The following is a 15,095-nucleotide window of genomic DNA, read 5'->3' as shown; positions in this document are numbered from 1 at the left end:
ACAGCCTTGTGCTGGTAGTAGCTAGTAGAGGACAGAAGGTTTCTAGACAGTACAGACATACGTAGATACTGTGGCTCATGGTAATAATAATATGATATATGGACAGTTATGGCTGGGGTTTGACACGATCAAACACAACTAGGGTTAGGGCCTAGTAATGGTTTAATGGGGTCATCCAGGGCCTAGTAATGGTCTAATGGGGTCAGCCAGGGCCTAGTAATGGTCTAATGGGGTCAGCCAGGGCCTAGTAATGGTCTAATGGGGTCAGCCAGGGCCTAGTAATGGTCTAATGGGTCAGCCAGGACCTAGCAATGGTCTAATGGGGTCAGCCAGGACCTAGTAATGGTCTATGGGGTCAGCCAGGACCTAGTAATGGTCTAATGGGGTCAGCCAGGACCTAGTAATGGTCTAATGGGGTCAGCCAGGACCTAGTAATGGTCTAATGGGGTCAGCCAGGACCTAGTAATGGTCTAATGGGGTCAGCCAGGACCTAGTAATGGTCTAATGGGGTCAGCCAGGACCTAGTAATGGTCTAATGGGGTCAGCCAGGACCTAGTAATGGTCTAATGGGGTCAGCCAGGACCTAGTAATGGTCTAATGGGGTCAGCCAGGTCCTAGTAATGGTCTAATGGGGTCAGCCAGGTCCTAGTAATGGTCTACTATTTTTGGTCAGGTCACATTGTCAAGAAAACTACTAACCCTGTTAACATGTCTTGGACATCCATATTAAATTAGTTAGAAAACTACTAACCCTGATAACATGTCTTGGACATCCATATTAAATTAGTTAGAAAACTACTAACCCTGATAACATGTCTTGGACATCCATATTAAATTAGTTAGAAAACTACTAACCCTGATAACATGTCTTGGACATCCATATTAAATTAGTTAGAAAACTACTAACCCTGATAACATGTCTTGGACATCCATATTAAATTAGTTAGAAAACTACTAACCCTGATAACATGTCTTGGACATCCATATTAAATTAGCTAGAAAACTACTAACCCTGATAACATGTCTTGGACATCCATATTAAATTAGTTAGAAAACTACTAACCCTGATAACATGTCTTGGACATCCATATTAAATTAGTTAGAAAACTACTAACCCTGATAACATGTCTTGGACATCATATTAAATTAGTTAGAAAACTACTAACCCTGATAACATGTCTTGGACATCCATATTAAATTAGTTAGAAAACTGCTAACCCTGATAACATGTCTTGGACATCCATATTAAATTAGTTAGAAAACTACTAACCCTGATAACATGTCTTGGACATCCATATTAAATTAGTTAGAAAACTGCTAACCCTGATAACATGTCTTGGACATCCATATTAAATTAGTTAGAAAACTACTAACCCTGATAACATGTCTTGGACATCCATATTAAATTAGCTAGAAAACTACTAACCCTGATAACATGTCTTGGACATCCATATTAAATTAGTTAGAAAACTACTAACCCTGATAACATGTCTTGGACATCCATATTAAATTAGTTAGAAAACTGCTAACCCTGATAACATGTCTTGGACATCCATATTAAATTAGTTAGAAAACTGCTAACCCTGATAACATGTCTTGGGCATCCATATTAAATTAGTTAGAAAACTGCTAACCCTGATAACATGTCTTGGACATCCATATTAAATTAGTTAGAAAACTGCTAACCCTGATAACATGTCTTGGGTATCTAAAATTGATAGACATTTTATTTTGAGGTAAACTGGAAATACTATGCCGAAGTTCAATAGAATGCAGTGTTTTCCCTCCTAAATATGCTGAATAATCCCAGGCATCTACAGCTGTACTGTACAGTACAAACCCAATGTCACTGTTAGTCTTAAAAAGAAAGGAGGACCAACGAACTCTTCATTTAATTCATTAAAATGCCTTTATTTCTATGGCATGTTCAATGGAAACACTGTTTAAAAACTCTGACGCGTTTGGGCTGCACTATCACTGTTAGTTCAACTAAATGTACACACCCAATAATTGTAAGTTTTTTATTTCACCTTTATTTAACCAGGTAGGCTAGTTGACTAGTTGGCTAGTTCTCATTTACAACTGCGACCTGGCCAAGATAAAGCAAAGCAGTGTGACACAAACAACAACACAGAGTTACACATGGAATAAACAAACATACAGTCAATAATACAATAGAAAAAGTCTATAGACAGTGTGTGCAAATGAGTTAGGATAAGGGAGGTAAGGCAATAAATAGGCCATAGTGGCGAAATAATTACAATATAGCAATTAAACACTGGAGTGATAGACGTGCAGAAAATTAATGTGTAAGTAGAGATACTGGGGTGCAAAGGAGCAAAATAAATAAATAACAGTATGGGGATGAGGTAGTTGGATGGGCTATTTACAGATGGGCTACGTACAGGTGTAGTGATCTGTGAGCTGCTCTGACAGCTGGTGCTTAAAGTTAGTGAGGGAGATATAAGTCTCCAGTTTCAGTGATTTTTGCAGTTCGTTCCAGTCATTCGCAGAAGAGAACTGGAAGGAAAGGCGGCCAAAGGAGGAATTGGCTTTGGGGGTGACCAGTGAAATATACCTGCTGGAGCGCGTGCTAGGGGTGGGTGCTGCTATGGTGACCAGTGAGCTGAGATAAGGCAGGGCTTTACCTAGCAAAGACTTACTGATGACCTGGAGCCAGTGGGTTTGGCGACGAATATGAAGCGAGGGTCAGCCAACGAGAGCATACAGGTCGCAGTGGTGGGTAGTATATGGGGCTTTGGTGACAAAACGGATGGCACTGTGATAGACTGCATCCAATTTGCTGAGTAGAGTGTCGGAGGCTATTTTGTAAATGACATCGCCGAAGTCAAGGATCGGTAGGATAGTCAGTTTTACTAGGGTATGTTTGGCAGCATGAGTGAAGGATGCTTTGTTGCGAAATAGGAAGCCGATTCTAGATTTAATTTTGGATTGGAGATGCTTAATGTGAGTCTGGAAGGAGAGTTTACAGTCTAACCAGACACCTAGGTATTTGTAGTTGTCCACATATTCTAAGTCAGAACCATCCAGAGTAGTGATGCTGGACGGGCGGGCAGGTGCAGGCAGCGATCGGTATTAGAGCATGCATTTAGTTTAACTTGCATTTAAGAGCAGTTGGCCACAGAAGGAGAGTTGTATGGCATTGAAGCTCATCTGGAGGTTAGTTAACACAGTGTCCAAAGAAGGGCCAGAAGTATACAGAATGGCGTCGTCTGCGTAGAGGTGGATCAGAGAATCACCAGCAGCAAGAGCGACATCAGAGAAGAGAGTCGCCCCGAGAATTGAACCCTGTGGCACCCCCATAGAGAGTGCCAGAGGTCCAGACAACAGGCCCTCCAATTTGAAACACTGAACTCTGTCTGAGAAGTAGTTGGTGAACCAGGCGAGGCAGTCATTTGAGAACCCAACCCAATGTCACTGTTAGTTCAACTAAATGTACAGTACATACCCAATGTCACTGTTAGTTCAACTAAATGTACAGTACATACCAATGTCACTGTTAGTTCAACTAAATGTACAGTACATTCCCAATGTCACTGTTAGTTCAACTAAATGTACAGTACATACCCAATGTCACTGTTAGTTCAACTAAATGTACAGTACATACCCAATGTCACTGTTAGTTCAACTAAATGTACAGTACATTCCCAATGTCACTGTTAGTTCAACTAAATGTACAGTACATACCCAATGTCACTGTTAGTTCAACTACTTTGAGCTCATACAACCACATCACAATACTACAGTACGTTCTGGAGTTTCCAATTTGCTCCCAAAGTGAGTTTTTTACAATGTTTTACCTTTATTTAACTAGGCAAGTCAGTTAAGTACAAATTATTATTTTACAATGACGGCCTACCCTGGCCAAACCCTAACCCGGACGACGCTGGGCCAATTGTGCACCGGCCTATGGGACTACCAATCATGGCTGGTTGGGATACAGCCCGGGATCAAACCAGGGTCTGTAGTGACGCCTCTAGCACTGGGATGCAGTGCCATAGACCGCTGCGCCACCTTGGATTATAGTTGAGTCAGACACTATACTACTGCTTGACCAAACTCCCGTTTGCCAGTGCTATAGGTATGTGACAGATACTGTAAACACCCACCAACAATTAAAAGACAGATCTAAATATTTACATGGTCACTTGATGTTATTTCTAATACCAATGCTTTTTGAGGGAACGAGCCATGTTCATTTCCACTCTCCAGCGCATGCCAAACCAAGTTAATTTGAGGAATGTGATACAATACCTCAGCTGGAAGGCCAATAAATTGAGTATGCAAATACTTTTGGTGCCAATATCTATTTAATTAACCTTTAAAGACGTGTGGAAATGCTAAGCTGTATGGGAAATAGCCAAGAGCATCTTAACAAAATGTTAGTTTGTCAGATGTTTTTTACACCTCAAAAGTAGTAATGAGATGTTCCATGCCATTTATTGTGTAAATCCAGCTATATGCCTCATTCCAAAATGAATGGAAACCTTTTCAAAGTTTGATTTCACCAAGACCTAAAATACTCCTGTAGTGTATTCCATGAAGCTGACTACAATAGCCAACAATTTACCAGGAAAAGGCCGACCTTCAAGTCAACATTTCTCAACTCTTTGAAACATGGAACGCTGTCCTGTTTACAGTAAACCAGTGCTTGGCAGACTGGAATGCAATAATTTAATTTAATTCACAAACCACACATTTTTCTAGTAAAAACATTGCCATTTTGCATGGTATTTAATGTCCCTAACCACCTCCAAGCAAACAAGAATGCAGTTATCAAGTCAGAAAAAACATAATAGTGACAGCCAAAATGCAGTCATGATTTTAATCTCCACACATAAAATTTTAGGAAAAGCCCACACAAAAAAATCTGCCTCCATTTTGAAGCGTACACTGGATAGCTCCATCTGTGGACAGTCTAAGCCAGATGGCCTAGTAGTATCCCAGCTTTGATAAATAAACTGTGTGGGCCATAACACTTATCCAGGCCAGACCTGAGACAGAACATTAACCAAAGCCAGACCTCGGACAGAACACTAACCCAGACCAGACCTGGGACAGAACACTAACCCAGACCAGACCTGGGACAGAACACTAACCCAGACCTGAGACAGAACACTAACCCAGACCAGACCTGAGACAGGGCTCAGGACTTGAGGGATTGAGGGCCAGAGAGAGGTGTGAGGACCAGGGCAGGTACAGTACCAACACCTGACAAGTGGGGAGAGATATTTTGATAGAACCGTAAGGGACGGGTTGGACTGGTGTATTTCCACAAGGGTTCACAAACCTTGTTGGGGGGGCGATACTATATTGATGGCCAGAGAAAAGAGGGAGAAAGAGTGTATTTTAACAAGCATTGTGAACCTTGTTGGAGAGGGATATTTATATGGGCCTGGAAGAAGATGAGAGCTAGGGAGACTAGAGCGTATTTTCACAGCAGTTGTAAACCTGGTTGGGGGAGAGAGATGAAGAGAGATTATGTTTACCTAGGGCCATAGGCGGACAAGGGAGAGAGACGATAATGTCTTTTCAACAGAGAGTTTGTTCACAACCTCTGTGTGTAAAGATATTGATACAGGGCAGAAGTAAGGTCAGCTTAGAGAGGGAAGAGTGTATTTCTTCAGGCATTGCCGAGCTTGTTGTGTACCTACGTTCTTCCGGTGAGACGTGAGGCAGCGCCTGGCCCCGGACCAGCCGACAAGTAGAACCAGCGCCAGCACACACACCGCAGTTGTCTTCCCTGGCACCGCTGCCCAGCTGTCTGTCACAGCCCACCTCCTGCCAACACAAATATGGATAGAGAGGTGAGAAAGAGAGAGGGGGAGAGGGATTTGGTTTAGCATTTCGCTACACCCACAATAACGTCTGCTAAATATGTGTATGTGACCAATACAATTTGATTTGGATAGAGAGGGGATGAGGGAGGGAAGGAGGCGGAGGGACAGAGAGTGGAGGGTGGTTATGTGTTTCTCCGTTCTCCTTTCAGGAATTCAGTTTATTTTCCCAGCTCAACGCTCCATCCATGCTCTCATCATTAATAAATAAACATTGGAAGGTAGAGGACTGGCCCCATTCTGTCACGTGTTAAACCCAGTTCTATTTCAGCCTGCTGTCTATTCTATTCCTCACAGCCTGCTACCCCATGTTCTCATCGCTACTGGAACTTTGACTTGCCTTTCAGATTCACCTCAGCATGTAACCAAGACCAAGTCTTGACCCCTCTAGATAGACAAAACAGTAGTTCCAACAGCCCAGAATTTGACACACCAGTTAGAATTGGTTGTGACTCAGAACTAGGTAGACTACTGTACAGTGCTACTGTATGTTTGAAGGTTGTGTGATGGAGTTCAGATAGCAGTGAAGTGTATACCATCTGTGTGGATGGCCTATGGAAGGCCCAGCTCATATGAACCCCTGTATGTTTCCTTGCATGACAGAGAGAGAGAGAGAGACAGAGAGACATAGAGAGAGAGAGAGACAGAGAGAAACAGAGAGACAAAGAGAGACAAAGAGAGACAAAGAGAGACAAAGAGAGACAGAGAGAGACAAAGAGAGACAGAGAGAGACAGAGAGAGAGAGAGAGAGACACAGAGAGAGACAGAGTAAATGCAGAGGTTGCTGTCTGAACATCATTGCATAAAAATTGTTTAAGGACCTAGGTCCAGAAACCAAGGATTGGGGTTTTGGTGCAGAATGAACATTATCTGGCTTTATACTTTCCCTTCAGGAAAGAAATGGTCCGGTTGTTGTTATTGTTTTTCTCCTGTTTTTTGTTTGTTTCTTTTTTGTTCTGAACAATCTATTCATATTTTTTGAGGAACAAATAATGAGTTTAGCCCGTTCTTCAAAGATCCTCAAAGTTTCCAAAAGAAGCAGTATGTGGCCATGCCATACATCTGTTTTAAAGAAGTGATTTGCAAAGCAAAAATAATAATAATAACCCCTTTTTATCTGAAATGGCAATCGCTAGTATAAATGAATCATAATAGAATCATATTATGTGTAAGCTTTGATGCCAAGGCAGCGAACCGGCCGCTGTCTACTGAAAGGTAGGTATTCATCCGTCAGCGCTGTTAACCCAGGAGGTTTCATTGTGTTTTGCTTCATCCTTTATTTTAATGTATGTAATGTTGTTTCCTACTGAAGCGGCTTCATATTCATTTTCAACTGTCAAATAAACTCAATCAATAAATCAATAAATTAAGAATGTATCATCTACATGAAAAATGCTCCCTAGTCCCAAGAAGTGCTAAAATAATGAAATAAATTGAATGTGTTAGTTAACTATTACTTTCCTGGCTTACTTGGTAACTGTAACTTCTGCTACCAACTCACACTCTCAAACACGTAGATCACCTGAACGCAGCTCACTTTACAGCCCGCTTTCCAGCTCACACTCTCAAACACATAGATCACCTGAACGCAGCTCACTTTACAGCCCACTTTCCAGCTCACACTCTCAAACATGTAGATCACCTGAATGCAGCTCACTTTCCAGCCCACTTTCCAGCTCACACTCTCAAACACGTAGATCACCTGAATGCAGCTCACATTACAGCCCACTTTCCAGCTCACACTCTCAAACACGTAGATCACCTGAACGCAGCTCACTCTCCAGACCCCAATCACCTGTTCACACACCTGTATGTCATTATCACACACTATTTAGTTCAGTTCTTTGCACCCCATCATTGTGAGGTATTGTTTATTTAATGACACACTTCTATTCAGAGCGCTGGGTTTGTCATGTAATTTAACCCTGTCATGTATGATAGTTTTTGCCTGCCTCACTAATGACACATTTTGCCTATTCCCTGCCTGTACTTTAGCCTATCGGATTTCCTGTTATCAACATATTGCCTGATCTCCCGGATGACGTTACTAGCCTTTTCCCTGCCTGTACTGTTTCCTTTTTGGATTCCCTGTGTATGACCTTCTGCCTGCCCCTGGACCCAGCTACCTGCCTCCTCCTGTGTATGACCTTCTGCCTGCCCCTGGACCCAGCTACCTGCCTCCTCCTGTGTATGACCTTCTGCCTGCCCCTGGACCCAGCTACCTGCCTCCTCCTGTGTATGACCTTCTGCCTGCCCCTGGACCCAGCTACCTGCCTCCTCCTGTGTATGACCTTCTGCCTGCCCCTGGACCCAGCTACCTGCCTCCTCCTGTGGTCTTTTACAATAAACACCTGCTGTGCCCTGCGCTTGAAACCAGCTCTGTCTCCCCTCGTGTTCATTACAGTAACCAGTCTGGCTGGATCCTGTATGTGTTCATTACAGTAACCAGTCTGGCTGGATCCTGTATGTGTTCATTACAGTAACCAGTCTGGCTGGATCCTGTATGTGTTCATTACAGTAACCAGTCTGGCTGGATCCTGTATGTGTTCATTACAGTGACCAGTCTGGCTGGATCCTGTATGTGTTCATTACAGTAACCAGTCTGGCTGGATCCCGTATGTGTTCATTACAGTAACCAGTCTGGCTGGATCCTGTATGTGTTCATTACAGTAACCAGTCTGGCTGGATCCTGTATGTGTTCATTACAGTAACCAGTCTGGCTGGATCCCATCGTGTTCATTACAGTAACCAGTCTGGCTGGATCCTGTATGTGTTCATTACAGTAACCAGTCTGGCTGGATCCCGTATGTGTTCATTACAGTAACCAGTCTGGCTGGATCCCGTATGTGTTCATTACAGTAACCAGTCTGGCTGGATCCTGTATGTGTTCATTACAGTAACCAGTCTGGCTGGATCCTGTATGTGTTCATTACAGTAACCAGTCTGGCTGGATCCTGTATGTGTTCATTACAGTAACCAGTCTGGCTGGATCCTGTATGTGTTCATTACAGTAACCAGTCTGGCTGGATCCTGTATGTGTTCATTACAGTAACCAGTCTGGCTGGATCCTGTATGTGTTCATTACAGTGACCAGTCTGGCTGGATCCTGTATGTGTTCATTACAGTAACCAGTCTGGCTGGATCCCGTATGTGTTCATTACAGTAACCAGTCTGGCTGGATCCTGTATGTGTTCATTACAGTAACCAGTCTGGCTGGATCCTGTATGTGTTCATTACAGTAACCAGTCTGGCTGGATCCCATCGTGTTCATTACAGTAACCAGTCTGGCTGGATCCTGTATGTGTTCATTACAGTAACCAGTCTGGCTGGATCCCGTATGTGTTCATTACAGTAACCAGTCTGGCTGGATCCCGTATGTGTTCATTACAGTAACCAGTCTGGCTGGATCCCGTATGTGTTCATTACAGTAACCAGTCTGGCTGGATCCTGTATGTGTTCATTACAGTAACCAGTCTGGCTGGATCCTGTATGTGTTCATTACAGTAACCAGTCTGGCTGGATCCTGTATGTGTTCATTACAGTAACCAGTCTGGCTGGATCCTGTATGTGTTCATTACAGTAACCAGTCTGGCTGGATCCTGTATGTGTTCATTACAGTAACCAGTCTGGCTGGATCCCGTATGTGTTCATTACAGTGACCAGTCTGGCTGGATCCCGTATGTGTTCATTACAGTAACCAGTCTGGCTGGATCCTGTATGTGTTCATTACAGTAACCAGTCTGGCTGGATCCTGTATGTGTTCATTACAGTAACCAGTCTGGCTGGATCCCATCGTGTTCATTACAGTAACCAGTCTGGCTGGATCCTGTATGTGTTCATTACAGTAACCAGTCTGGCTGGATCCTGTATGTGTTCATTACAGTAACCAGTCTGGCTGGATCCTGTATGTGTTCATTACAGTAACCAGTCTGGCTGGATCCCATCGTGTTCATTACAGTAACCAGTCTGGCTGGATCCTGTATGTGTTCATTACAGTAACCAGTCTGGCTGGATCCCGTATGTGTTCATTACAGTGACCAGTCTGGCTGGATCCCGTATGTGTTCATTACAGTAACCAGTCTGGCTGGATCCTGTATGTGTTCATTACAGTAACCAGTCTGGCTGGATCCCATCGTGTTCATTACAGTAACCAGTCTGGCTGGATCCTGTATGTGTTCATTACAGTAACCAGTCTGGCTGGATCCTGTATGTGTTCATTACAGTAACCAGTCTGGCTGGATCCTGTATGTGTTCATTACAGTAACCAGTCTGGCTGGATCCTGTATGTGTTCATTACAGTAACCAGTCTGGCTGGATCCTGTATGTGTTCATTACAGTAACCAGTCTGGCTGGATCCTGTATGTGTTCATTACAGTAACCAGTCTGGCTGGATCCCGTATGTGTTCATTACAGTAACCAGTCTGGCTGGATCCCGTATGTGTTCATTACAGTAACCAGTCTGGCTGGATCCCGTATGTGTTCATTACAGTAACCAGTCTGGCTGGATCCCGTATGTGTTCATTACAGTAACCAGTCTGGCTGGATCCTGTATGTGTTCATTACAGTAACCAGTCTGGCTGGATCCTGTATGTGTTCATTACAGTAACCAGTCTGGCTGGATCCTGTATGTGTTCATTACAGTAACCAGTCTGGCTGGATCCCGTATGTGTTCATTACAGTGACCAGTCTGGCTGGATCCTGTATGTGTTCATTACAGTAACCAGTCTGGCTGGATCCTGTATGTGTTCATTACAGTAACCAGTCTGGCTGGATCCCGTATGTGTTCATTACAGTAACCAGTCTGGCTGGATCCCGTATGTGTTCATTACAGTGACCAGTCTGGCTGGATCCCGTATGTGTTCATTACAGTAACCAGTCTGGCTGGATCCCATCGTGTTCATTACAGTAACCAGTCTGGCTGGATCCTGTATGTGTTCATTACAGTAACCAGTCTGGCTGGATCCCATCGTGTTCATTACAGTAACCAGTCTGGCTGGATCCTGTATGTGTTCATTACAGTAATCAGTCTGGCTGGATCCCGTATGTGTTCATTACAGTAACCAGTCTGGCTGGATCCCGTATGTGTTCATTACAGTAACCAGTCTGGCTGGATCCCGTATGTGTTCATTACAGTAACCAGTCTGGCTGGATCCCGTATGTGTTCATTACAGTAACCAGTCTGGCTGGATCCCGTATGTGTTCATTACAGTAACCAGTCTGGCTGGATCCTGTATGTGTTCATTACAGTGACCAGTCTGGCTGGATCCTGTATGTGTTCATTACAGTAACCAGTCTGGCTGGATCCTGTATGTGTTCATTACAGTAACCAGTCTGGCTGGATCCCGTATGTGTTCATTACAGTAACCAGTCTGGCTGGATCCCGTATGTGTTCATTACAGTAACCAGTCTGGCTGGATCCCGTATGTGTTCATTACAGTAACCAGTCTGGCTGGATCCTGTATGTGTTCATTACAGTAACCAGTCTGGCTGGATCCTGTATGTGTTCATTACAGTAACCAGTCTGGCTGGATCCCGTATGTGTTCATTACAGTGACCAGTCTGGCTGGATCCTGTATGTGTTCATTACAGTAACCAGTCTGGCTGGATCCCGTATGTGTTCATTACAGTAACCAGTCTGGCTGGATCCCGTATGTGTTCATTACAGTAACCAGTCTGGCTGGATCCCGTATGTGTTCATTACAGTGACCAGTCTGGCTGGATCCCGTATGTGTTCATTACAGTAACCAGTCTGGCTGGATCCCATCGTGTTCATTACAGTAACCAGTCTGGCTGGATCCCGTATGTGTTCATTACAGTAACCAGTCTGGCTGGATCCCATCGTGTTCATTACAGTAACCAGTCTGGCTGGATCCTGTATGTGTTCATTACAGTAATCAGTCTGGCTGGATCCCGTATGTGTTCATTACAGTAACCAGTCTGGCTGGATCCCGTATGTGTTCATTACAGTAACCAGTCTGGCTGGATCCCGTATGTGTTCATTACAGTAACCAGTCTGGCTGGATCCTGTATGTGTTCATTACAGTGACCAGTCTGGCTGGATCCTGTATGTGTTCATTACAGTAACCAGTCTGGCTGGATCCTGTATGTGTTCATTACAGTAACCAGTCTGGCTGGATCCTGTATGTGTTCATTACAGTAACCAGTCTGGCTGGATCCTGTATGTGTTCATTACAGTAACCAGTCTGGCTGGATCCTGTATGTGTTCATTACAGTAACCAGTCTGGCTGGATCCTGTATATGTTCATTACAGTAACCAGTCTGGCTGGATCCTGTATGTGTTCATTACAGTAACCAGTCTGGCTGGATCCTGTATGTTAATACATCTCTGTTGTTAGCCCAGTACAGTGATCTGACATCTATATAAGAAATGCTGCCAAACCAGAAACTCAAAGTGCTGTCTATGTATAAAAAAAGAAATACAAATGTGTTAACTTACTTTCCTGGCTTACTGGCTGTGGGAATTGTGTGATCTGTGTCAGTTTTTAGCCCAGGAGAGGAAAGAGCCATCTACATTAGCTCCATCAATCACATTTCATTTATAAATCCCTTTTTTAAGGATCACTAACTCAAAGCATTCTCTCTTTTTGATAATACAATAATAGCATAAAGTAAATGTTTAACGGTGATACTAGCTATGTAATGTACAGTATGTCTTGATCGGTCACTGTTGTTAGTCCAGTACAGGAATGTACCATCTACATAAGACATAATGCCAATGTTCACAGCTCAACGTCAGAGTCATCGGTTCCTCATGGACCACAGCCAGAGCATATTGGTGCTATTCCAGCACCAGCACACCTGATTCAACTAGTCAGCTAATCGTCAAACCTTTAAGCAGTGGGATCAGGTGGAACTGTGGGGGTCCATGAGGAGCGGCTTGGGAGACATTGGTTTAGAGCAGGTGTGTCAAGCTTATTTTGCCCCGAGGGCTATTCGGTCTTCACCAAGGTCCGGAGGGCCACATTGAAAATGGGTTGTTTCCTCACCCTCTGGTTTAGAGGATGAGGTGTGGGGTTTGGGGAACCAAACTCACATGTTTTACATGGTATCCGACACTGATGTCTGTATATGTAATGTTGTATTTAGACTACATAATTGACTTGAAATGGTGACGAACAGAGTTTGTGCTCCAGAAGCTGTGGGAATAGCAGCCAGCATAACAAACCAAATATGACTTACCTGGCCAGTAGTCCCAGTAAACACAAACTCCTTATACCCATTATATACACACCACTTAGAGGGCAGAAGCCATGAAGTACCGTGCAGAGCTATTTGACTTCAAGCACAGAACATGGTCAGAGAAAGACGGATCTTGATATCGCAGCTCCTTGTCTCACACACACACGCACACCCACACGCACACGCACACACTTCACTTCACTTGAGAATGTCTATGGGTAGTATAACATGAAGATTCTATTTGGGTTGAACAAGCACTTTGTCATGGTTCCATGAAGACAGCTTCTTACTGTAGCTTGCTGATATACAGGATACTTAGAGAAGTATCAGTAACAAGTTAATGCCTTGTGGGACTAAGTAATGTCCCTCGTTCCCTGTTAAGTTATCATGGCCTGGCACTGTATGAGTCTACTTTTAAGGATTTGCATAAAGAGGGTCTACTTCCTTAATGGATGAAGTGGATATGTGAATTTCCGCTTGGCTAGACACACAACAGTGTGCATTCCTCTCTGGCCTAAAACTGCTACAGGTCCCAAATAGCACTCTATTCCCTATGATATAGTGCAGTGCTTTTGACTAGAGCACACAGGGTTCTGGTCAAAAGGAGTGCACTATACAGGGGATAGGGTGCCATTTGGGATGCAGACCTAGTCAAGCACTGTGTTCTAGTGCACTAAAGCCTATGATGTGGTGAATCTGTCTTTCTGAAACAAGTGCCTGTCTCTGTTAGGTTCAGACAGCGTCTCTCTCCTTCCTCCTGTCGTGCCTTCTGTGTCTCTATCTCTCCTTCCTCCTGTCGTACCTCCTGTGTGTCTCTCTCTCTCCTTCCTCCTGTCGTACCTCCTGTGTGTCTCTCTCTCTCTCCTTCCTCCTGTCGTACCTTCTGTCTCTCTCTCCTTCCTCCTGCCGTGCCTTCTGTCTCTCTCTCTCCTTTCTCCTGTCGTACCTCCTGTGTGTGTCACTCTCTCTCCTTCCTCCTGTCGTACCTCCTGTGTGTCTCTCTCTCCTTCCTCCTGTCGTACCTCCTGTGTGTCTCTCTCTCCTTCCTCCTGTCGTACCTCCTGTGTGTCTCTCTCTCCTTCCTCCTGTCGTACCTTCTGTCTCTCTCTCCCCTTCCTCCTGTCGTACCTCCTGTGTGTGTCTCTCTCTCTCCTTCCTCCTGTCGTACCTCCAGTGTGTCTCTCTCTCCTTCCTCCTGTCGTACCTTCTGTGTGTCTCTCTCTCTCCTTCCTCCTGTCGTACCTCCTGTGTGTCTCTCTCTCTCTCTCCTTCCTCCTGTCGTACCTTGTCTCTCTCTCCTTCCTCCTGTCGTACCTCCTGTGTGTCTCTCTCTCTCTCTCCTTCCTCCTGTCGTACCTTCTCTCTCTCTCCTTCCTCCTGTCGTACCTCCTGTGTGTGTCTCTCTCCCTCCTTCCTCCTGTCGTACCTCCTGTGTGTCTCTCTCTCCTTCCTCCTGTTGTACCTTCTGTGTCTCTCTCTCCTTCCTCCTGTCGTACCTTCTGTGTCTCTCTCTCCTTTCTCCTGTCGTACCTTCTGTGTCTCTGTCTCGCTCCTTCCTCCTGTTGTACCTCCTGTGGCTCTCTCTCTCTCTCTCTCCTTTATCCTGTCGTACCTTCTGTGTGTCTCTCTCTCTCTCGCTCCTTCCTCCTGACGTACCTCCTGTGTGTGTCTCTCTCCCTCCTTCCTCCTGTCATACCTTCTGTGTCTCTCTCTCTCCTTTCTCCTGTCGTACCTCCTGTATGTCTCTATCTCCTTCCTCCTGTCGTACGTCCTGTGTCTCTCTATCTCTCCTTTCTCCTGTCGTACCTCCTGTGTCTCTCTCTCTCTCCTTCCTCCTGTCATACCTCCTGTGTCTCTCTCTCCTTCCTCCTGTCGTGCCTCCTGTGTCTCTCTCTCTCCTTCCTCCTGTCGTACCTCCTGTGTGTCTCTCTCTCTCTCTCCTTCCTCCTGTCATACCTTCTGTGTCTCTCTCTCTGTGTCTCTCTCTCCTTCCTCCTGTCGTGCCTTCTGTGTCTCTCTATCTCTCCTTTCTCCTGT

General features: G+C 44.5%; 1 protein-coding gene across 3 annotated transcripts in view; it reads right to left on the bottom strand.

Moving 5' to 3' along the window:
• Positions 1 to 15,095, bottom strand: part of LOC106591065 (ADAMTS-like protein 3) — a 251,145-nt gene that overhangs the window by 96,889 nt on the left and 139,161 nt on the right. For all 3 annotated transcript variants that reach the window (XM_045708303.1, XM_045708304.1, XM_045708306.1), the window contains exon 7: positions 5,676 to 5,802. In XM_045708303.1, the coding sequence (XP_045564259.1) occupies positions 5,676 to 5,802 (127 nt within the window). The remainder of the gene's footprint in view (positions 1 to 5,675; positions 5,803 to 15,095) is intronic.

The sequence above is a fragment of the Salmo salar genome, chromosome ssa26 (assembly GCF_905237065.1).
Source record: "Salmo salar chromosome ssa26, Ssal_v3.1, whole genome shotgun sequence".
In the NCBI taxonomy this organism is placed as follows: domain Eukaryota; kingdom Metazoa; phylum Chordata; class Actinopteri; order Salmoniformes; family Salmonidae; genus Salmo; species Salmo salar.
The sequence above is the reverse complement of the archived record's forward strand: the minus strand, read 5'-3'. Positions and strand labels throughout refer to the sequence as shown.